General features: G+C 41.0%; 2 protein-coding genes across 2 annotated transcripts; both read left to right on the top strand.

Moving 5' to 3' along the window:
- The first annotated feature begins 1,879 nt into the window (after nucleotides 1-1,879).
- cdkn1a (cyclin dependent kinase inhibitor 1A) lies at nucleotides 1,880-7,920 on the top strand. Its single transcript, XM_088337166.1, has 3 exons — nucleotides 1,880-2,042; nucleotides 5,249-5,690; nucleotides 6,676-7,920. The coding sequence occupies exons 2-3, from the start codon at nucleotides 5,255-5,257 to the stop codon at nucleotides 6,723-6,725; spliced, it is 486 nt and encodes a 161-aa protein (XP_088193292.1). The 5' UTR covers nucleotides 1,880-2,042; nucleotides 5,249-5,254; the 3' UTR covers nucleotides 6,726-7,920.
- On the top strand, nucleotides 7,914-22,122 carry tmcc2 (transmembrane and coiled-coil domain family 2). The gene is made up of 6 exons (XM_088337341.1): nucleotides 7,914-7,922; nucleotides 10,145-10,462; nucleotides 16,208-16,618; nucleotides 17,333-17,943; nucleotides 18,533-18,668; nucleotides 20,043-22,122. Exons 1-6 carry the CDS (start codon nucleotides 7,914-7,916, stop codon nucleotides 20,340-20,342), a joined length of 1,785 nt encoding a protein of 594 aa, XP_088193467.1. The 3' UTR covers nucleotides 20,343-22,122.
- Nucleotides 22,123-22,633: the final 511 nt, after the last annotated feature.

Raw genomic sequence — 22,633 nt, forward strand, 5'->3', positions numbered from 1 at the left:
CATATCACTTGTTTTTTTTATTGTAGTTCATTTTTGATGAAGAATGGTTGACTCTGGTTAATTCTTGTGGCAAAAAGTTGAAGTCATGAATGGCTACAGGCCTTTCCACTAGTTATTCACATTCATTTTTAGTTGATTGATGAACATGAATAGTGGAAGATAAATTGGTCAGTTATACCAGTGTTTTTCAACCCGTGTGCCGTGAGACCATGTCTAGTGTGCCGCTGGAATTTGCCCTATTTTATCTTTCCAAAAAAATCAGGCCATTATTCAGTATTTTTGCACTCTTCAGACGAGGAACTGTAATAGTCATCCATATCAGTAGGTGGCAGTAGATTTTTATATAATTTTTATGTACTAATTATCTGCTCTTGAGGTAGCACAGTACATTTAATAACTTAATTTGTTCAACAAAGCGGTTTAAGATTGCACTGTAAAAAATAAAAACATAAAGCACATCATTTTTTTTTTTATTCTAAGTATTATTTTCTTCTTTTCATAAACTAATTATCTGCTTATGAGGTAGTACAGTGAAAAATTTGACCTAACTTCATTTTCAAACATTTTTGACGGACAGTGTGCCTCGGAACTTTTTTATAAATAAAAGTGTACCTTGGTTCAAAAAGGCTTGAAAAACACTGATTTATACGATTAAAATGTATATCCATGTTGTATATTTGAACTGGTGTAAAATGACAGCTCTGTTGGATATTTAAAAAATGTTGAGCGAGCCATCGATCTTGGTGTGGCACACTGATTTACAAGGACATTTGAAAGTGGCACTCTGCACCAAAAAGGTTGCTGAGCCCTGGTCTAAAGGAAGGTGTCATTATAGTCTGTACAGCTACACATTGAGACTTCTTGTGATTAAGGGCTTTACATATAAACAACTTGACCTGAATTGACTTGTAGAGTTCAAAGATGTTGAAAATTTGCATCTAGAAAATGGAATGGAAGGCAATCTATGACTACTCAATTCCCAAGGTTAGAATTGAGTAGTAATTCCTCCTAGCTAATGTGTTCCGCCCTGAACAGCTTTGCTAAAAGTAAGATCAAAGCAAATGGGCGTACTGGAAAAAGAAAGCGTGAGTGCTCTTTGGAATTCAGTCAGGGATAGTTAACACACACTTAATTGAGAAAATATTTCACCCCACCTTTAAATCATAAAAGGCCGCACAGCAAAAAAATGCACTGATGAATTAGCTAGCTGGAAATTGATTAAAAAAAACTAAAAACTGTTCTGAGAATAGCTCACCAGTGCTGGGTCATTGTGATTTTCTAGTCATTTTTTTGTGATCAACTAAGTCTATTTAACCCTACTTCCTACCTTTTGCTCATTTTCTCTTTCTTACTTACTCTCCTTTTACTCCTCTTTCTTTCTCGTTCTCCCCTTTCTCCCTCCTTTTCTTTCCTTACTCTATCTCTCTCTCTCTCACTCACTTTTCTTTCTGTCTTTCTTTCTTTCTTCTTTAAATCTCTCTTTTTCCTTCTTTTTTTCTTTCTCTTTCTTAATATATCTCTCTTCTTTCTTTCGTTCTTTCTTTCTCTGCTTCGTTATCCCTTTTTCCTTCTTTCTTTCACTCTTTGTTTTTCTCTTTCTCTCTCCCTTCTTTAAACTTACAATAATTAACCTGGTATTAACATGGTGACTGCATAGAACAAGTGTTATTTTAGAAAAGCAAGTAAAACTAGGTGACCTTTTGCGCTAAAATTGAGCAAAAGTAGGTCTCCGAATGGAAAATGTCGAAGCCTTTGTTTCCCCTTGTTTCGAGAGGCTCTCCTGTACTGGAATTTCCTCGAGTCAGTGTTCCAAGTATCACGTGTGCTCATGTATTTACCGCAATCAAGCCACGTGTGAGAGCGGACAGGCCACGCCCCTGCACGAGATACTGGAGGCTCCGCCCACCAGACTTCATAAATGCCCCAACTGACCACCAAGTGAAGAAAACTTGAGAAGACTTGACGTTCCATTGCTACACATCCTCATCAGGACAAATAAGTCCCACTGACACCAAAAAGGCTTACTACTTTCGACTTAAAACGTAAGTAAAGCTATTTCTTTTAGTTGGTTTGTTTGTGAATTTCAGTTGAAGTTGGTGCTGTTTTTAAAAAAAAGGAAAAAAAAAACAGTCCGTTTTGATTACTTTACGTACTTTATGTAGTATAGTAATCCGTGCTTTTGTGTGTGTTTTGACTATAAAGAAAATACTTATTTGTTCATGTTTTTGGACGATGGGAGTGTTGTGAACTTAGTTGACAGCTCATTGCTTTGGTGGCCACGAGTTTCAGACTCACGTGTACCGGCGTAGTAAGTGGGCGGGCTTTCCATCTCCCGCCGCAGCCTTGAATTTCTCTTTGGTCTCCGCCCATTCCGTATACGTCATTTCCGCTCCACGTGAACACGGAGGCCATGTAATGGTAGTTATCATTTAAAACTTGAAAATTGGCCCTTTTTTAGGTTGTTGTGGTAATTCTTGAATATTATTGATATTCTCATACTTGAATTAGTTACATTTTCACAAGATTCACCTTAGCAAGAGTGAATGGGGAAATAGTATATGCATACCTGTCAACCTGTACGTTTTCGCTGTACAAAGTACGTTTATTATGCATTTTAAGACGTGTATGATGTACAAGAAAATCTGTACAGAAAAAACGCAAACTTGTCAATTATGGGTACCATCCGGTATACACAGACTATCATGAAACGGCAAATCAAGTTAAACGAGTTTGCAAGTCATTCTGATCTGAGGCGGGGTTGGTTGAGTAAATTTGAAATACATGTGGTCTAGAAAATATCGGATTTCATGTGGTATTTGTGTAGTGAAAGGAAGTCCGTCTCCTTTTAGAGAACCGGCTTTTTCAGCTCGACCCATTAAAGAGAGCGGGCTCTCAAACGGCTCACTTGCTTTGATGCATTATATTACAAATTATTATGTTGTATAAAGAAGTTAAGAAAAAAAGTATAAAAGCAGAAAATGAAAAAAGACAGGTTTGTGGTTACCCCTTTAATCAGTATATTACCAACAATAATTCAATGCAGAAAATGAATTCATAATTTGAATGAGAAAATGTATCATTCTACTTAATTATATTTGCATGTATTTTTTCCTTCTACAGAGAACGTCCAAGCTACTTAATGCTTGAACTTTTTTTATAATAAACCTCATTCATGTCAAAGTACCTCACAACAAAATGTTAATTACAAATATATAACAAAACACATGTACATTATAACATGTTAAACTACCGGTACATAAATAAACACATTTGAAAAAAATATATATAGTGTAAGATTATTTTGTAAGGGAAAATACGACAGTTTGTAAGGGCATGGAGCCATGAACCTGCGACCTCTCGGTCACAAGACAGGTTGAAGGACAAGAACAAGAATAATAATAATAAGAAAAATAAAAACAAACTTTTCAGAATACAGTCATGAGAGGAAGCTATTTTTTCCATGACCTATTTTCATGTGCAATGAAATAATCAATTTGTGTATCTACTGCACGGTATGCAAGAGTGCATGTTAAGGTTATTTAAAGTATCTTAATCTATAAGACCTGCTCCACCCATCCTGTTCGGATGTAATTACTCCCTCTTCTCACGAGATGTAGTAGATGCCTTCCTGTGTAGTTTTTAGAGTTTAGGTCTCATGTTTGTATCCCATTTTGGACAAACGCCTTATCATGATCTTCATCATCACGGTTTAGCTTTTTCTGCTCAATTTACTTGTCCTCGCATGTCCTGTGTCTGATCTTTACAAGTGGGCCTTTCCACTCACCCCCTTAGAGGCAGTTGGCCTTCAAAAGAGCACCTCCTAGTGGTGGCTTTTTTCTCCTCCATTTGCATTTGAGCCACTTATGCATGAGAACTTGCCCTGGCAAGTCTTAAGTGAGATTGTGTCTGGGCATGTACAAGTCACGTTCATTTGGGAGGACCTTGAGAACAATGAGTCATGCCTTATTCTTATAAATAGCATCCCAGTAATAACAACCTCAGATGCTCTGTTGTATTCACAGAGGAAGCACCTGAACTATGGTAAGAACTTGTTCTTTTTGAGGGCACAGATTCAAGCTCACTTAATTTTCAATTAACAACCCTTGGAGCTTTGGTCGAGGCATATGTTGTCATTATTTTGTTTATTAGTAACTGTAATCCCGGGTATTTTTTTTTTTAATAGAAAACCCTAAACGGCTCTTCAGGTGTTTTTTTTTTTATGCCTTTAATCTAGGTGTCCCCTGCCCTTTCAAGCGGAAAATTACTTTTGGTTACTAACTAGCGGTTTGATATGTATTTCTAAAATGCTATGTTGTTACTTTGTTTTTACCAGATAGTGTTAAACTCAGTCAGTTGGAAACCCTTGTTTTAATCCGTATATTACCAATTATTAGGCAACATTATGCACAAAATACTTTAAAAAGGCGGGAAATAAAGGACAAGGGGCAAGAAGAGAAAAAAAAGGAAAAGAAAAAAGCTGAAGAAATTGAAAAAAAGGGAAAATAGTTTTCTCTTTAAGGAAGAAGAAAAATAAAGATTCAAAGCTATAAAAAAGAAAAATGTAAAAAAAAAGAATAATATTAAAAGTTGCAGAAAAAAATAAGTAAAAAGCTTGGGGGGAATGAATGAGGAGACTAATTAAAAGGAAAAGAGGAAATAAAAGGGAAGAAAAACAAAACAGAGGAAGAAAAATAATTAAAAAGCTTGGGGGTTGTGGAAACAAAAAGAAACGAGGGAAAACTGAGTAAAATAAAAGCTAGGGGAAAAGTTTTTTTGGGGTTCCTTTTTAAATGTATTATTGCCTAAAATCATGTAAGATTATGCACAAAATGAATTAATAATAAAAAAAAAAAATTCCACTAAACTATATTGGCATGTATTTTTATAATATTATTTATTTGGAAGTTTTAACTCGTTTAAACTGTGAAACTTTTTATACTAAGCAACTAAAATCAACCACGTTGAAACAACTCAAAATCTCTAAATAACACACAGCAAAAATCGACGAAAGATATTTACTTTTCAGTGCAACATCAAATAAACTATAACATACAATAATAAACTGCAAAACACATTATCACTAAAAACACAGGATACATAAAATATTTAGAGCTATAAAATTTTTTTTTTTTAGGCTTTTCTATCAATTTTAAAGTCAACAACACGGAATCAATCGCAGGCATCGAGGCCTTTTCGTCGGGAATGACGCGTTACTCTTGTTTATAATGAAATTGTTCTCTTTTTGTAGTGTAGAATGATGGCAGGCGTCAAGCAGATCCTGACCCCACAGAGAAAAGGCCCCACTCGGCGGAACCTGTTTGGCCCCATTGACAGAGCCCAGTTGCGAAAGGACTGCCAGGCTGCCCTGAAGAAAGACCTGGAGGAGGCAAGCCAACGTTGGGGTTTTGACTTCATGTCGGACCGGCCGCTTTCTGGAGGCGATTTCCAGTGGGAGGTAGTGCCGGGCGCCCGGATGCCGCTGGTCTACCGCTCCTGTGGACTGGGCAAAGCTACCACTTCAAAAACCCCACTGGAGACCGTCTGCACCAAGAGAACCAGGGCAGAGTCGTCGGAAAACGAGAAGGAGAATGTCCCTGAGAACAAGTCGGAGAGACGTCCTTTCAATGTGGAGAAAACGCCAAGGAAAAAGGAGAATGGAGGACTCAAAAGGAGACAAACCAACATCACAGGTACATTTTTAGCGCGTGACATCATTTACTGAATCTACATGTTATTGAGCTCGTTTTGAACATGGTTGTTGAACATTTTTCCTATACCCTTTTAAAGGGACACTGAGTAATATTTGCACTCTATTGACCCTTTGCACACACGTGACCTAACCAAGTGACGACACCTTAAATCCAGCAATTACCTGCCCATGCGGTGGTAGAAGATGTTTAATATCTCATTTTTTTTGTTTAAACTGTTTAAGATTTTAATATACTTAATAAAGTCAAATATTGCACATACTTATCCTGTTACGGTTATTTTCTTTAGTCACTGTTATTTTGTTATAATGATGTAGAAGTTTTGCCCATTTTAAATATTTTGGTTATTTAAGTATTCCAAAATTACAGAAAAATGAATAACCAGTGTTACCTCCTGAGTCACGGTGACCATAAATTATACCGTCAATTAAAGCACCAAAATAATTTAAGCTCTACAATTAAATGAAACTGATGCCTGGAATTAATTTTTAAACACTTTTTTAAACATTGTGTGGCTCGATATAATTTTAATGAAAAATGTGCCTTGACTCCAAGTCAAAGGTGAGAAACTGCTGTCTGTGTCTTACTACATACTTGGAGATTTCCTGCCATCTACTGATACAGAAGAATAGTGCATTTTTTTGACAATATTCCGTCTGCACACAAGTCAAGTCATGTTTATTTGTATAGCCCTTAATCACAAAGAGTCTCAAAAGGCTGCACAGACCACAGATTATTGCAAACCACAGACTATTATGACACCATCCCCTGATCTAAAACCTACATGATGGCAAGGAAAAACCTCAACATGAGGAAAATGAAGAAACCTTGAAGAGACTGCACATGTTTCATAGCGCACAATTATAAGAGTTTAGTAAGAGACAGACTATCTCTTTTGACATTTTGAATCAAAAAAATTATACAAATTTCTGAGATTAACCCTGTAATCTCCCTCCTCTCCCAACAGATTTCTATCAGGCAAAGAGAAGAGTCATCGAGATCAAATCCAACATGTGATTTTCACCCCCCTTTTTTGTTTGTATCCCATCAATGACACATTCCTGAAAGAAATGGCGATATTCCAACAAAAACACTCAGGAATTTCCAAGTTAGACAGACACTGCACAGTCGCTCTTAGGAAGACAACATAAGGGACCTCAACTGTGGCGTCTTTAAAGGTTAATTTGTGTACTGTATACGTTGTAAAGCGGGGCTGGGGATGGGAAGATATTAACATTTGATCTGCGGAGATTACGGTTAATCTTTGCCCCGGTTGATTTATACTCATTTGGATCGAGCGGACGTCCTTAAGTGTTGACTGAAATAATCTTTCTGTGTGTTACGTTCTGCAGGCAGTTGAAATGTCTCTGCCACATTGCACAGAAATGTAGGATGACCGTTTACTTGAAATACACCATCAGGGTTTACATCAATCTGCCTCGACCAAATCAATCAACGAGGCCAGATGCAAGGTCCTGTTTTGACGAAATGTTTTCTTTAAAAAAAATCTTTTTTACTTCATTGTTCTTCAGTGTGATGAGAAAATCCATTTTAATGTGTTGTTATTCTTTCGACCCCACTAAGCACTTATTTTGTGTTTATACTTTATGCATTCTAGTGAACGATACAGTAAATATGCTTAAAGCTTTAGTGATGTACATTTGCTTTGGTTAGACCGGACACGAGCACCACGGTTTATCCTATCTTCTGCCTTTTTTTTGGGTAGAAGCAGCCCACAAATTGTTCAGAGGAATGTTAAGTTGGTTAATAGACTACCACTGTAAAGTAGCCTTATTATAAACACACTGCAGTATTGCACATGCACCTCGTGTTTCTTCTAGTTGACAATCCCAAGCCTGAAATCTCTAACCTTGTGAAGTATCTATACTTTTCCTTTGCTTTCACATGTGCAATTTCTAACACTAATGGTTCTCTGCTCTAAAAAAAATATTTGTTTCCCTCAATCTTATTTATGTCTTATGTTTGTATTCCTGCTGCTAGGGCTAATTTAAACGGATGTGGTAAAAGGTCATGCTAACAACTTGAAAATGTCGAGCATAAATGTGACCGGACTTCCTGTTTATTGAAGCTCGTGCACGGAACCCGCCGCATACTGTTTGTGTGAAGCTGCAAAAGAAAGATCATGTTCTATTTATTGTACATAGTTTTTGTTAAAGATTTCAGAATAATAATAAAATGGTCTTTATGGAGATGGTGAGGCTGTTGTGTTTTCTGTACTTCAAAAGAAATCTTTACTGAATTTGTTTTTAATTACGTTCGGGGTACCGCGTTGTCGTGCACATAAGTTTGAATTTTTTTCAAATTGTTGGGTTCACCACGGTCTCTCATGCAGAGCTATGGACGTAGATCAGATTCAGATATACTTTATTGTCATTCTTGTACACGTGTATACAGAACGAAATGTCGATACATCTGACCCGCACAGTTTCCTTGAATGTACAGATATAAATAAATGTTGTACTGAGTTAGAGTATTGAAGTGCTAAATAATTTTAGCTATGTATAGTATTATACAGTAGTGCAAAGAGTGCAAGAGGAGCAGCTAACCAGATGTGCAAAATGGGCAGTCAGGTAAACAAGTCACTATACAGTAACACTGGAGCACGACAGTGCAGAGGAGAACAGATGTGCAAAGGAGTGCCTAGGTATAAGAGAACTGCCAGTAGTGCAAAAAAACAAAACAAACAGATGTAAAGATTAGCAGCTGTGTAGGCTTACTGTGTGTGTGATTGACCATTTAACAGTCTAATGGCCAGGGGGACAAAGCTGTTGCAGAACCTGGTGGTCCTGCACCGCACACTGCAGTACCTCTTCCCAGGGGCTAGCAGAGTGAACAGCTTGGTGGCCTTAGGGGTTGGGCAACTGCTTCCAAGAATGGGAGGTCACAGGTTCGAGCCTTCAAGACTTTTTTGGGTGAAATTCGATGTAGTGAGACTGTTCGCATTTTCAACCAAATGCGACCTCTATGCGTCTCCTGTGACTTTTAAGCGTCTCTTGTTTGATCGCCATCATATCCCGCTTGCCTGGAAGAGGACTTGAAAGACACGAGCACTGCATTGTTAGCGGAAGTGATCATGGATGCCAACGTATTTAGCTATTTGAAAGGTATTTTGCTACTGGAGGCTGAAGAGTTGTCCTCCCAAAAATATCTTAAATCAAAGAGGTCATTTTCCTTCTGTTGAGTGATTTCCTTGTTTTATCCGCTGTGGTGTGGTAAGTTCTAAGCTTTGTCTTCTTTTGTTCTCTAGTTTCATTTTTCCATTGATTTGATTACCATATTTTCTCCTCTTTTTTTCCCTGCTTTTACTTGTCATTCCTGTTTTTTTCTCCCTTTTCGTGCATTTTCCTTTTATTGTTTCCTTTCTTACACTTGTTTCTGTTTTTATGTCTATTCTTCTTTTTGCTTTATTTTCCCCCCTTTAAGTCATTTTGTTCATAATGTTGCATAATAATTGGTAATTGTATAGAAAGGAGAAAAACAACAAAAGCAATCCGAAGAGCCGTTTGGGGCCGAAAATAGTCGGCTCTTTAAATGTGCTGAGCCAAAAGTGAACGACAGAAAATTGCGTGGCAACATTGACGTAGACTCGTAAGAAAGGTAGGTCACGTAGCCAGGTAGTGTAACTGCAGGCGATAATTAAAGTAAACCACACGGGCCTCTCAATATTTTATTGTGTCGGTGATACATTTTTATTAAAGTAAAGCTGTAATTTTATCGTCGCCGGCGACTTTAATCGGGCATGCTTAAGGACTGTACTTCCCAAATTCATTCAATACGTGGACTGAGCAATTAGGGAAAAACATTGAACCGTGTGTACAGTAAGATCAAACATCTAGTTGGATCCAGCCATCTCTGTCTGTCCCTCACCCCCTTGTGCACCCCCCTCTGGAGGAAAACAAAACCTATGCAATCAAAGACAGCACAACATCTTCTCTGTTCCTTTATCTCTTTGTTTTCTTTATCCTCACTGTAAAATGTGGACCTGGAATGCCACGTCCAATTTATTCAACCCATGTTGTAACAATGACAATAAAGGTATATTCTATTCGATTAATCTAATTCTGTATAATCTTCTATTGAATTATTTCGCTATTTCAAGCCCTGAATTTTATGGGCATGATAGATTTTCCTGTGCGCTGAGAAGGTCTGGGCATTGCGCAGTGAGGAGGGAACATTGCTTTTACTGTAATTATTGATTTTAATATGTGTTATTAATACATTGTTGCAGCCCTATTTGTTACTACATCTCAGGAATCCCTGGGTGCGTAGAATATTTTGCAACATATTTACTTAATTGTAAGGAAGAACATTACTTATTCTGTGCCCAATTGGAAAAAAATCAGTTCGGGAATACCTATAAAACCACGAGACATAATGTGCTGTCCTGTCCAACCCTGTTTGGATTGCTACCGCAGTGCTGGCTGCAGCCCACCCCTTCCAACCATCCCCAGCCCCCTCGCCGCAGGCCCTTCTGTGCTCTCTCAGCCCCGCCCACACCTCCACTCCAACACTGGCGGAAGCCCCCCCCCCATTCTCTCTCATCCCCCGCCATCATCTGCTCCTATTCTCCCACCTCCGTTACAGGGCAGGACAGGCAGCTTTTGCATTCTCACCATAAGAGAGGATGGGAGGGGGCTGCCAGGGAGGAGAGTGAGAGAGAGAGAGGGAACCGAAAGGAGGCTGTGGATGTCGACGACGGACGTCAACAATGGAGCCGCATTGGAAACGCTGAGGTGATCGTGGCTGAGGGCGAATATACTCCAGGTGGAGTGGGGTGGGGTGGGGGGGATTTAGGGTAAGGTGGTCGAGGTGAGGAGGTGGAGGAGGGGCAACATGGGAACAGGCCTGGAACGCAACCGGCATAAATTGGATTGAAGCAGTATGGTAACGTTTCTTATTCGATTCCTCATCCTCATGTCCTCATCCACCCTCCGCCCACTGTCTGCCTTGTGTCACTCGCATCCACTCGCTATCTTCTGGAAACAGGTCACGGCGTCATCCTGTGCTGCATTGTTGGGTCTTTACCGTCATGCCAGTATCACACATCACTAGCATTTTCCTATCCTGCTTTTTCCCTTCTCAACGGGTTTGTTTTTGTTCCCTGTTATGTGTTTGTAACCTACTTTGACGCGGGGAGGTGGGGGTGATTGCTAATGGCCCCTGGGAGCCATCGGAGCTATCACACGTCAGTTAAAACGCTGATAAATCCCCCTGCTGAAACGTCCGGAGAAATTAGAGCACGACATCCGAGATGTTCGGTGTCATGTTTCTGCCTGAGCTCGTGTTTGTAGGCTCTGATTACACTGTTTTGACGTCAGGCGGGCGAGGGCACGGCGGCATTAAAATAGGCGCCATCTGCCGAGCCGCCCATATACCCGGGCAGGGAATCCCTTCTTGAATCAATCATTGCAAAAATACATCACTCGGGTTTTTGTAAGGAACCCCGGTTTGTAAGTGATAAGTGTCTTCTGTTCTTAATATTGTACACCTGTAAAGGAGATTTCATTGGATACCTCTTCATTATTTTGCACACCGATCATTGGTTTGACTATTACATATCGGCCTATCATGTTGCTGTTCTTTGATTCCCACACCCTTTTGGGTGGATCTGCTTTTGTAACCTACGATATGTAATAAAAGGAAAGGGCTCCCGGGATGTTGGAATTCCTCATCTGATGGCTTCTCTTCCAGTTCTCTTTGCAAGTTCAGAATCCATTGATGTCTTCTCTTTTTATTTTGAGTGTCCACTAGAGTTTCAGTATCAGTAAACATTTTTCTCAAAAGGGTACAGGAGTTTGTGCCAAAAAACATTTCGACTTATTCAAACATGCAAAAGATATTAGCAGACATACCCTTTTGCTATTCTGATAAACTTATATAGATAATTGGTCTTTCTCAATATGAATGGGTGTCTCTAAACCTTAAAATTCCTCCACCATAGAGGCATCCCTGCCCTCAGTTTATCTACGTTGGGTTGTGATTTCTCAGTTAAATGCAAAAACTAAATAATTCATAAAAATCCAGTGGTTCATTTCATACAAAACAAGCAAAATGTGGGTATTATTTTAAATACATGTATTGTGACATGATATAAAATACCAATGCGTGATCAACCTTAAAAACACTAAAATGTGACCACTTGTGTAGTGCAACTGAAAGAAAGTGCTGCAAAGCACAAGGAAGTATACAAAATACGGAGACTCGAAGTGACCGAAGAGCATTTTTCTTTGCATTGTTTTGCCCAGCCTTTCACTAGGTTTTGGGGTTTGGAGTGTAACCTTAGCAGAAAGATAGCAGATTATTTATTTCAACCGAGGATAATGGGTCAGGGCTGCACAGATCCAACCTAAAACTGATCATTTTAGGTAGTAAGAGTGAAAAAAAAGGAGCTGCCACGAATGACCCAAATTCACTCTCCCCTGCTCTTGGCAATAGTTGCGTAGGGATCAAGGATCAACGCCAAACCAGTGCAGTTCATTTTAGGTCCCTGCTCGCAGCAATATGCGATGGGAGATAATGGATCGCGAACATGAGTGCAGTTTATTTTAGGAGAAAAAATCAGGGTAAATAGAACTGCCCGATCTGACCAAAGTGCCTCCTGGAAAAATACCGGGGATAATGTATCAGGGTGGCACGAGTGTAGTTTTCTTTTTAGTGGACAGACACAAAAGAAACGCCAGGCACGACAAAATTGCTCTCTTCTGACCCTCGCTCGGAGCAATATGCGATCCGGGATAATGGATCATGGAACATCTTTTAACCCCAATGCACTGAGGCAGCGAAGTGAAGTACGAAGTGAAAGGTCGCCAGGGATTACTGTATGTGGTAGTGTTGCAATAGATATTCAGTCGAGAGCAATACTTGGATGTACTGTATATATTCTTTATCCTCTTCTCCAGATTAACTGACATCAACAGAAGTAAAATACTTTCATGAGGGGAGGGGCTGTGTTAGTCAAGTCAAGTCAAGTCATTTTTATTTGTATAGCCCTAAATCACGAAGAGTCTCAAAGGGCTTCACAGATTGTTACACTATATTACACAAACTATTTTCAACCGACAAGAGGAGTAGGTTATTCATATGCAATGGAGTAGAAGTGAGTTTTAAGTTTAGATTTAAACATTTCCACTGAGGTTGCAGATCGAATCTCAGGGGGAAGAGCATTCCACAGCACCGGTGCCCGGATGGAGAACGCTCTCGAACCAGCAGAAGACTTTTTTGCTCTCGGGATCATCAGAAGACCAGCACTCTCAGATCGTAGGCTTCGGACCGGGACATAGTGGCAGATCAGATCTGAAAGATAAGAGGGAGCATGTCCATGTATGATTTTGTACAATACTAAGAGAACTTTGAAGTCACATCTTTGGCTAACTGGGAGCCAATGCAGGTTAGCCAAAATCGGTGTTATGTGATCGTACTTTTTTGTCCTGGTTAAGAGCCTCGCTGCGGCATTTTGTACTAGCTGAAGAGACTTGATTCTGGACTTCGGGAGACCGGAGAGTAGTGCATTGCAGTAATCGAGACGGGAGGTAACAAATGCATGAATTATTGTTTCCGCATCAGACTGAGACAGTATTGAACGGATTTTAGCAATGTTGCGAAGATGGAAGAAGGCAGTTCTAGTAATTTGCTTTACATGCATCTCAAAGGATAGATCAGGGTCAAATATGACACCTAAATTTTTAACTGAGTCACTCTGTGTGATGTGACATTTGTCAATGTTCACAGCAGTTTTTGAGAATAAGTCCCGGCATTTAGAAGGACCAATGACTAACATTTCAGTCTTTTCAGAGTTAAGACGCAAGAAATTGAGTGACATCCACTCTTTTATCTCAGTGAGACAGGCCTCCAAATTTCCACAGTTTAGTGTGGAAGATTCCTCCAACGGAAGATATAGTTGAGTGTCGTCTGCATAGCAATGGAAGCTGATATTGTACTTGCGAATAATATCACCTAATGGAAGCATGTAAATGTTGAAAAGTAGGGGGCCGAGCACTGAACCCTGCGGAACACCGCAGGTAACATTAAAGGGCTCAGATGTCGTTTCACCATATTTAACACAGTGCGTCCTATCTGAGAGGTAGGATTTGAACCACGAGAGGACAGCTCCTGAGAGACCAATCCATTTTTCCAACCGTTCTAGTAGGATATTGTGGCGCACTGTGTCAAAAGCAGCACTAAGATCCAGCAGCAGCAAAAGTGATGAAGCGCCAGAATCCATTGACATTAGGAGATCATTTGTTACCTTGATCAGAGCTGTCTCAGTAGAGTGGTTAGCCCTGAATCCTGATTGCATGGATTCAAAAAGGTTATTCTCGGATATGAAAGCATTCAGCTGCTGTGCCACTACTCTTTCGAGTACTTTAGAGAGGAAAGGTAGGTTTGACACAGGTCTGTAATTACTTAATATTTCTGGATCAAGGTTGGGTCGTTTCAGTGTGGGTTTAATAACGGCGGACTTAAAAGCTGCTGGAACTACACCTGAGGAGAGTGATGTATTTATAATATTTAGAACTGAAGGCCCAAGGACGCTAAAAAGACTTTTAATAAGTGAACCTGGGAGCGGGTCGAACTGGCAAGTTGTCGGTTTGGCCGCATTCACCACTTGTTTGAGATCATCAAGTGACAGTTCACTAAAACCGGCCATTTTCCCAGGGCAGCCACCCTGTCGTGCATCTGTAAATTTCAGTCCTTTAATACGTGTGGTACTAACAATATCTTTTGCAATTTCTTCCTGTATGCATTGAATCTTCTTAGTGAAGAAGACCATTAACTCCTGAGCAGAGTGTGTCGAACTGTCTGCGATAGGCTGTTGCCTTGTAAGCGATGCTACAGTGTCAAAAAGGGCTTTGGGGTTGTTCTTTTGAGACGCAATCACCTTCGAAAGGTAGGCCGATTTTGCAGAGGCAAGGGCCGCTTTATACTTTAACAAGCTGTCACACCAGGTTTGATGGAAAACCTCAAGCTTGGTAGCGCGCCATTTTCTCTCCCATTTCCTGCATTCTTTTTTAAGGGTTCTAGTTTCATCAGTAAACCAAGGTGTGCGTCTTTTAGGACGTGATTTTAGTTTTATGGGCGCTATTGAATCCAGCACACTAGTCAGGGTGGTATTGAACTCATTCATGAGTGAGTCAATCGAGCCATTGTATTTAGGAAAGGACGCAACTGCTCCAGGAAGGAGTTCAAAGAGCTCAGAAACTGTGCCAGTGCTTATATTGCGTCCGCTAAATCCCTCATCTTTATTAACTCTACATTTAGTTAGCACCTCAAATGTCACTAAATAATGATCAGAGATAACAGTAGTACACGGTAGCACCATAATGTTTGAGGTTAAAACTCCTCGAGTCAGAATCAAGTCTAGCGTGTTCCCATTTTTATGGGTTGGCAAGTCAACCAGTTGAGTAAAACCAAATGCATCAATTAGAGAACTAAACGCAATAGTAAGTGAACTGTGTGGGGAGTTCATATGAATGTTAAAGTCTCCCATAATTATAATTTTGTCTGCATAGGTTACTAGTTCAGACAAAAGTTCAGCAAATTCGTCTAAGAAAGTTGTGTATGGCCCAGGTGCACGATAGATAGTTATTACATCAATTGACAATTGAGGGGACCGCATCACAAGTGAGAATTAATGTTATTCCATTTGTTAAGTTTAATCTTTAAGAGACATCAATGGATTTTGAACTTGGAAGGACAGGGAGAGAAGTCTTCTGATAAGGAAATATCCATCCTCATTTTGAAGCCCTCCCAAAAGCCCCCCTTTTTTATTAAATCTTCAAGGTTACAAAAAGCAGATCGGCCCTAAGAGGTCTGGAAATCAACAGCAACAGCAAACAACAAAATGATTGGCCGATACCGACAACGATATAATAGTCAAAAGACCAGTGCGCAATAATAGAATAAGGAACTGGAATCCTATGACATCTCTTTTGCCGTTGTCCAATATTAACAGCATGATAAATTTATAGTTCCCTCTTTTCATTTTACAGAAACAAATATAATTGAATAAAAGGTGGTATTGCAAGCATTACTGGATGCCGACAAGATCGAATACACAGATTTTACCGCATGATGCGGTAAAAGCCTGCCTCATTTAACAGTCTCTAATCTTATACTTGGCTGCCCATCCATGCAGAAGGGTCAACTCAGTCTCACCAATATACCAATGTATGACCCAATAGTCTTAACTAAATAGTGGATAATGTGTGTGAGCGTTCTTTAAGAACAGAAACAGACAAGCAAGGACAAGTCACAGCAACCTACCAGGTTTGCTTGAGTCTTCTAATATCTGATAGACCTTGGCTAACAATCTCCCCGATTGAGTGGCCTTAAGGGTCAACATTGTGGCAATTGTAAGGTCTTAAATGTCCTTAATGTATTTACGTGACCCCCTTTCGAAATACAACCTCAACACCATTCATTTTAATGGGGTACGGATGACCAGCATGAATTTCCTCAATCTTTCTGATCTTCCCCAGCTGGACAAGAGCGAGGTGACAACTCTCAGCCTCCCGTCCACCGCCAGCCATGGAGGCTCTGACAGCAACATCAGTGCAGATGGCGGCGCGGCGGGGTCTTCAACCGGCGGCGTGCCGGCCGGCGGGGCTGCAGAAGGCGGGGCAGGTTGTGTCGAGCCCCAGCGGACTCGGGCGGCGCTGGAGCACCTGCAGCAGAAGATCCTCAAGGTGACCGAGCAGATCCGCGTGGAGCAGGAGGCTCGGGACGACAACGTGGCCGAGTATCTGAAGCTTGCCCACAACGCAGACAAGCAGCAGGCCTCGAGGATCAAGCAGGTCTTTGAGAAGAAGAACCAAAAGTCGGCGCAGACCATCGCACACTTGCACAAGAAGCTAGAGCACTATCACAAGAAACTAAAGGAGATAGAACAGGTAAGTTGTTATATTATTTGGCAAAATACGATTTTTCAGTTCACATCTCTTGCCGTCATTACACCAGTGTTTATGTCTTTGCGTTTATTTCCTCATTGGGGATTGTTTAACCAATAAGTGACACAAAAAGGCATCTGCACAGTGCAGGCCTTTGAGACTTTTTGTGATAAAGTGCCAGACAAATAAATGTGACTTGTTCACGGATCTTTTAACCGTCTGGTTGTTGGGGCACTACTTCCTGTGGTGTGTCTTGGGCAAGTAAAATCACGCTGGGCCCATCCCTCTACAAGCCGTTTTTTGGGGGGTTGGGGTTTGCTCCCCTACATGGAACAGATAGCACTGGTTACCATGGTCACCTGTAGCAGGGAGAATAAAATGAAATTAAATGATCTGCATTTATATAGCGCTTTTCAAGTCAATGACTTCCCAAAGCGCTTTACAATGTGCTCCACATTTCCCAATAGCGGCCTTGCAGCCATGTGAGGCGCTAACCTGCGCTAGCCTCTTGATCTGACTCAGATGCAGCACCCTCATAATCTGGTCTATGATTTTTTTTCCTGTAAAGCATCAGTCTGCTCTTAAGAGATGAGCCAGAGCTCAGTATAGATGGGCTTAGGACCCAGCAATATGCAGAGCACTTTGCCCCCAAAGACAACTGGAGCACGTGGGACAATAATAATATCAGATACTATTATTGTGCTTTTCACTGACCAGAATGGACCGGCCCGGCAGCCCAAGGATGTCCTGCGGGACATGCAACAAGGACTAAAAGACGTGGGGGCCAACGTCCGAGCGGGGATAAGTGGTTTTGGAGGTGGCGTAGTGGAAGGGGTCAAAGGCGGGGTATCGGCACTGACTCACACCGCCGTGGTCTCCAAACCCAGAGAATTCGCCAGCCTCATCAGGAACAAATTCGGCAGCGCCGATAACATCGCCCACCTCAAGGACACCCTGGAGGACGGAGTCGGGGGCCACCCGGACGACACCCCCACCCCACGGGCTCTGAGCGGGAGCGCCACCCTGGTGTCCAGCCCAAAGTACGGCAGCGACGACGAGTGCTCCAGCGCCACCTCCGGTTCGGCTCCGGGCAGCAACTCGGGTGGGGTGGGCGGAGGCATGTTGGGGCCTTCGTTGGGGAGCCCCCGGCTGGACGGGCACCATCACCACCATCATCATGTGCACAGCTCGTGGGACTCGCTCCTGGAGGGCTTGCAGGAGATCAAAGCTGGCCAATCGCACATGGAGGACACCATTGAGGACATGAAAGGACAACTGCAGAGCGACTACTCCTATATGACACAATGCCTGCAAGAGGAGAGATACAGGTACCCCCCCGCCCCCGAAAAAAAAAATGAACTAGACTCTTGAAGGAATATTGTGTATTATTTAGTGGTATAAAATACTTCATCAATTTAAAAATCCAATATTGGTTTAAATAATAACAAAAAATACATGAACTTTTATGTATTTGTTCGAATACTGGTAAGTCGAGTAATTTGTATTTATTTTACAAAAGATAAGCCTCAACTAAAGGGAACTGAAATAATGGTCCGCCATCTTGCTGCCATGGAAAAAACCCTCGAAAAGTCTTGGCAAAAAAGAAGTAAAACAGTCATTTAGGTCACTCTGAGTCTCCGAAGATTGTATTCTTCCTTGTTCTTTTTAGCACTCGTTTTCGGTTGCACTACACCATGTAACGACATCTAAAGGTCATATATTACACACTGTTTCTTTAACCAATCCATTAACTCTTGATAAGTATGGCCTTGTTTTGGTCTTCATTTGGCAAATCCCATAACAAAAACAACTTATTAAAAACCCGATTAAAAACAGCTCTTGTTTTTATTGGTTTTAATTGTGAAAATGACAAGATTACCAGTGGATTTGATAATGTATTGTCAAATGTTTCATTAGGTATGAAAGATTGGAAGAACAGCTGAGTGACCTGACAGAGCTTCATCAGAACGAAATGAGCAATCTCAAACAGGAACTGGCCAGCATGGAGGAGAAAGTGGCCTATCAGTCCTACGAGAGAGCAAGAGACATTCAGGTAAGGGGGAAAGGATTCATTAATAAATCAACCAATCATTCGATCCATCAACCTAACAAAGCTGATTTATCAAAAAGCGGGACACTTTTCAATAAAAAAAAGGCTCTACCCGGGTTAAGACCTAATTCTATTGTCTCGATGGATTGATGGAAGGATGGATGATTGACAGTAAGAAGTTGGATGGTCATCCGTCCTGAAAGTTAGGGAGAAACTTTAGCAAAAAAAAGATTTAAGACCTTCACATTGTGTTAAAATGTGGGCGTTATTTTTTACCCTGAGTAAAAAATTTTCTCACACATCAAATATTTAACTAAAAATGGGTTTTATCATCTGAAGAGTATTCACCAGTGTCCGCCCATTTCTCTCTCAGGCAATCACAGAAGTGCTGATGCATGCTTTTATATCCTTACTTTTAGATGATTGTAAAGCCCTGCTCTCTGGTTTCCCAAATCGCGTCAAGTCACATTTATTCTTACAGTCCTTAATCATCATCCCCTGATCCTAAACCAACATGCAGGCACTCAAAACCTCAGTATGAGGAAAATAAACCTTGAGATGGGGCCTCACAAGTGGTCATCCCCCTTCCAGGAGGACCAGGGTGCAATATATTGAGCATTGGGTCACCATCCATCCATTATCTGCACCGCTTATCCTCAGCAGGGTTGCGGGGTGCTGGAGCCCATCCCAGCTATCTTCGGGCAGTGGGCAGGGGACAGGGAACACTTAACCTGACATTCATGTTTTTTGAATGTGGTAGGAAACCGGAGTGCCCGGAGGAAACCCACGCAAGCACGGGGAGAACATGCAAACTTCACACAGGAGGTTCGATCTCATGACCTCAAAACTGTGCCGCACACGTGCTAACCACTGCGCCGTCATGCTGCCGCATTGGGTCACAAAACTGTAAATTTCTCCAAAAAGCCCATGACAGCAATGACTCAAAAAAGAATATTGCCAGCTTGCAGCTACTGCCAATTTCAGCAGCACGTGTGCATACAGGGGCCGAGGGGAAGGATCCAATTACACCAGTTTTAAAATCGCTGCATTGGCTCCCTGTGCGTTTCAGGATTATATTAACAGTCTTGGGCCATTTTACCATTCTGGTGTGATGTGATGATATTGACTGACAGAATGATAGATGGGTGGATTATTAATGTTGATTAGATTAGAAACATTGATGAATAAACGGTTGATGGGAGGAAACGCGGTAGCGATGGATGACTGATGGTTGGACAAGTTCTCGAAGGTACAAACGCAGCGCGCTTTTCGGATCTTTCGTGGATAGATTGAGGACGAGTCAAAAAAAAGAAGATCCATCAATGATTAAAAATTGATAACCAAGCAAAGACATTACCGTGCATGTTGCTCTTTCAGGAGGCGGTGGAGTCGTGCCTGACCCGAATCACCAAGCTGGAGCTGCAGCAGCAGCAGCAGCAGGTGGTCCAGTTGGAAGGCGTCGAGAACGCCAACGCTCGAGCGCTCCTGGGCAAACTCATCAACGTGATCCTGGCGCTCATGGCCGTTCTGCTCGTCTTTGTGTCCACGCTGGCCAACTTCATCACTCCCCTGATGAAGACGCGAGCGAGGGTGGGATCGACCGTACTGTTCACCGTTCTGCTCTTCGTTTTGTGGAAGCATTGGGACTTTGTGGAGCCTTGGCTTCTGCCCAGCTGAGCTTACCTTTGAGAAGTTCTGGGACAGAGGGTTTTTTTATGTGCCCTCCTCAAATGTTCTTTTGTGACATTTTGTTGGGGTCATTTCAAAATTCGGTTCAACCTATTCAGATTTGCTTCCATCTACCAAACATGAGCCCAAAAGGGCTCACAATTTTGTTATTTTCAAGTTCAACCCAGCAAGGAAATGAAAAATAAGTCTATTCAAGTTTTTGATGAACGTTTAGCTGCACTTTAATATATTAGGCATGCCCATCAATTGCAATCAAAAGCCGCTGCTTTTTTTTCTTGTTTGCCAACCTTTCTATCTTACAGAGACGCTGTGTATTATTTAGCTACTCCGAATAATTAGCGCCACCTAGTGGTGAAAAAAACCTTACTAGGAAAAAACAAAACATTGATTAGAATAATAAGCAAAAATACACAAACTACCATATAAACGTGCATTTGTAGGTAAAGACGTTCGTATACAGAGCTGGAGTGGGCCCCCTTTTCAGCCCGGGAATTTTCTACCCAAAGCCGGGTTACTTTGCTATGAAGGAGGTATTTGAATGACTGGCAGCGAGTTCTTATGACGCATTTTTATTGGGAAGAAATTCAGGTATATGTCGATAAGTTAACAGAAAACACTACACTGTTTTAATTCATCAGAAAATTATAGAAATATTCTGATATACATGAAAACATCTTTACCTATGTTCAGTGTCAGTCATTTGAAATCGAAATTGCATTTGCTGTCCCAACTTTTAAGCTTTAAACTTAACTTTTATAAGAGGCTTCACTTCACCCATTTTAAGTAGATTACTTAAAACATCAAAATCCTCCCAAGAAACGCACTGGTCGCTGTGACTTTGTTGATGACAATGTCATTGTTTATAGACTTCAGAATTTCCTTTTGAATGTACAGTACATCCGCATGAAGACAGTGAGCTTCTCTGCCTAGTTTTGAACCATTTTAAAGCAGAGAAGCTCCTATCAAATGCAACCTGAGTACAAGAAAGGCTCAGCAGGAACTTATATGGCAGCCCAATGACATGGTAGGCATCTGTGAGGAAGTTATATTGTGAGAGGACCTGCTTTTTTTCTCTTTCATTTCTTCCCAAGCTTTCTTCTTCTTTTTTTAGCATCTTTTCTTTTTTATTCCTTCATACGTTTCCTTCCTTTTCATCAGTCTTCTTGTATACTTTTGAGTCTTTTAGCCTTCTTTTTTCTTCCTCTATTTGTTTTTTCTCTCTTATTTCCTTTACTTTTTCTTCTATACAGATTTCTCAACCTGCCTGTATTTTAATAATTCATGTTGATATGATAATTCATGTATTTTTGTACTTTTTCTTTACCACTAGGAGGCGCTAAGTAATACATACTGTCCATTTAAAAGGCTGTTCCAAGTCACATAGTGGGCGTGACCTATGGTTACAAATCCAACTGTCAGGGTGCAACTTCTAGCGGTGTGTCTTGGGCTAGCACAGCCTGGTAGCGCCCAACCCTCTCTAGGTCGTTTTTTGAGGTTAGGGGTTCGCTCCCCTACATAAAAAGATAATACTGGTTTCCATCATTACAAGTAGCAGGATACGCTTCCTGATCTGACTCAGATACAGCACCTTCATCATCTGGTTGCCGTTGTTTAATCGCTCCTGTAATGAGTAGACCAGAAAGCTTTAGTCGCAAAGATTTTTCCCTACAGTTAAATGGAACAAAAAACACTGCCGCAACAAAACAATAAAAATGTACCCCAAAAATTTCCAGATGAGGACACAAAGGTAAATAAAAGCAGAATGTGAGCCTATCTTCTTCCTCTGGAACGACAAAAAGCACCAAACATCAAGACAAAAAATGCTTTTTGCCAAGCTTCTACATAAACCCACCAATCATCAATTGCTGTCACCAAAAACATCAGCTTTTCTAGACTACTTTAGGATTTTTACAAGATGCACTCACAGGACGGGATTCGTGAGGCAAACTTTCATTGATTTGGGAGAAAATGTCGTTTTTCACATGAATGTTTTTTGAGCAAATCATGCATGTTCTTGTGTGTGCACTGGAACCTGTTTGACACTTTAAGACATGGATTGTCGTGCAATGCTCACCAGACACTTGATTACCTGCACACAGAAATCCAATTCAGGGACTCTGAAGATTGAAACAGATATATTCTCTGTAAATGTATATATTTATTTCAATTCGAGAGTAGAGGCCAGCAAACGAAATGTCCCTCGGTTAAATGGGTGTGATTACCAGCTATTCTGTGTCGCAAGAAGGCTTTTTAGACACAATTCTGGCTGTTTTGCCCTC

Source organism: Urocampus carinirostris, chromosome 6 (genome assembly GCF_059441175.1).
Source record: "Urocampus carinirostris isolate Australia breed hairy pipefish chromosome 6, RoL_Ucar_1.0, whole genome shotgun sequence".
In the NCBI taxonomy this organism is placed as follows: domain Eukaryota; kingdom Metazoa; phylum Chordata; class Actinopteri; order Syngnathiformes; family Syngnathidae; genus Urocampus; species Urocampus carinirostris.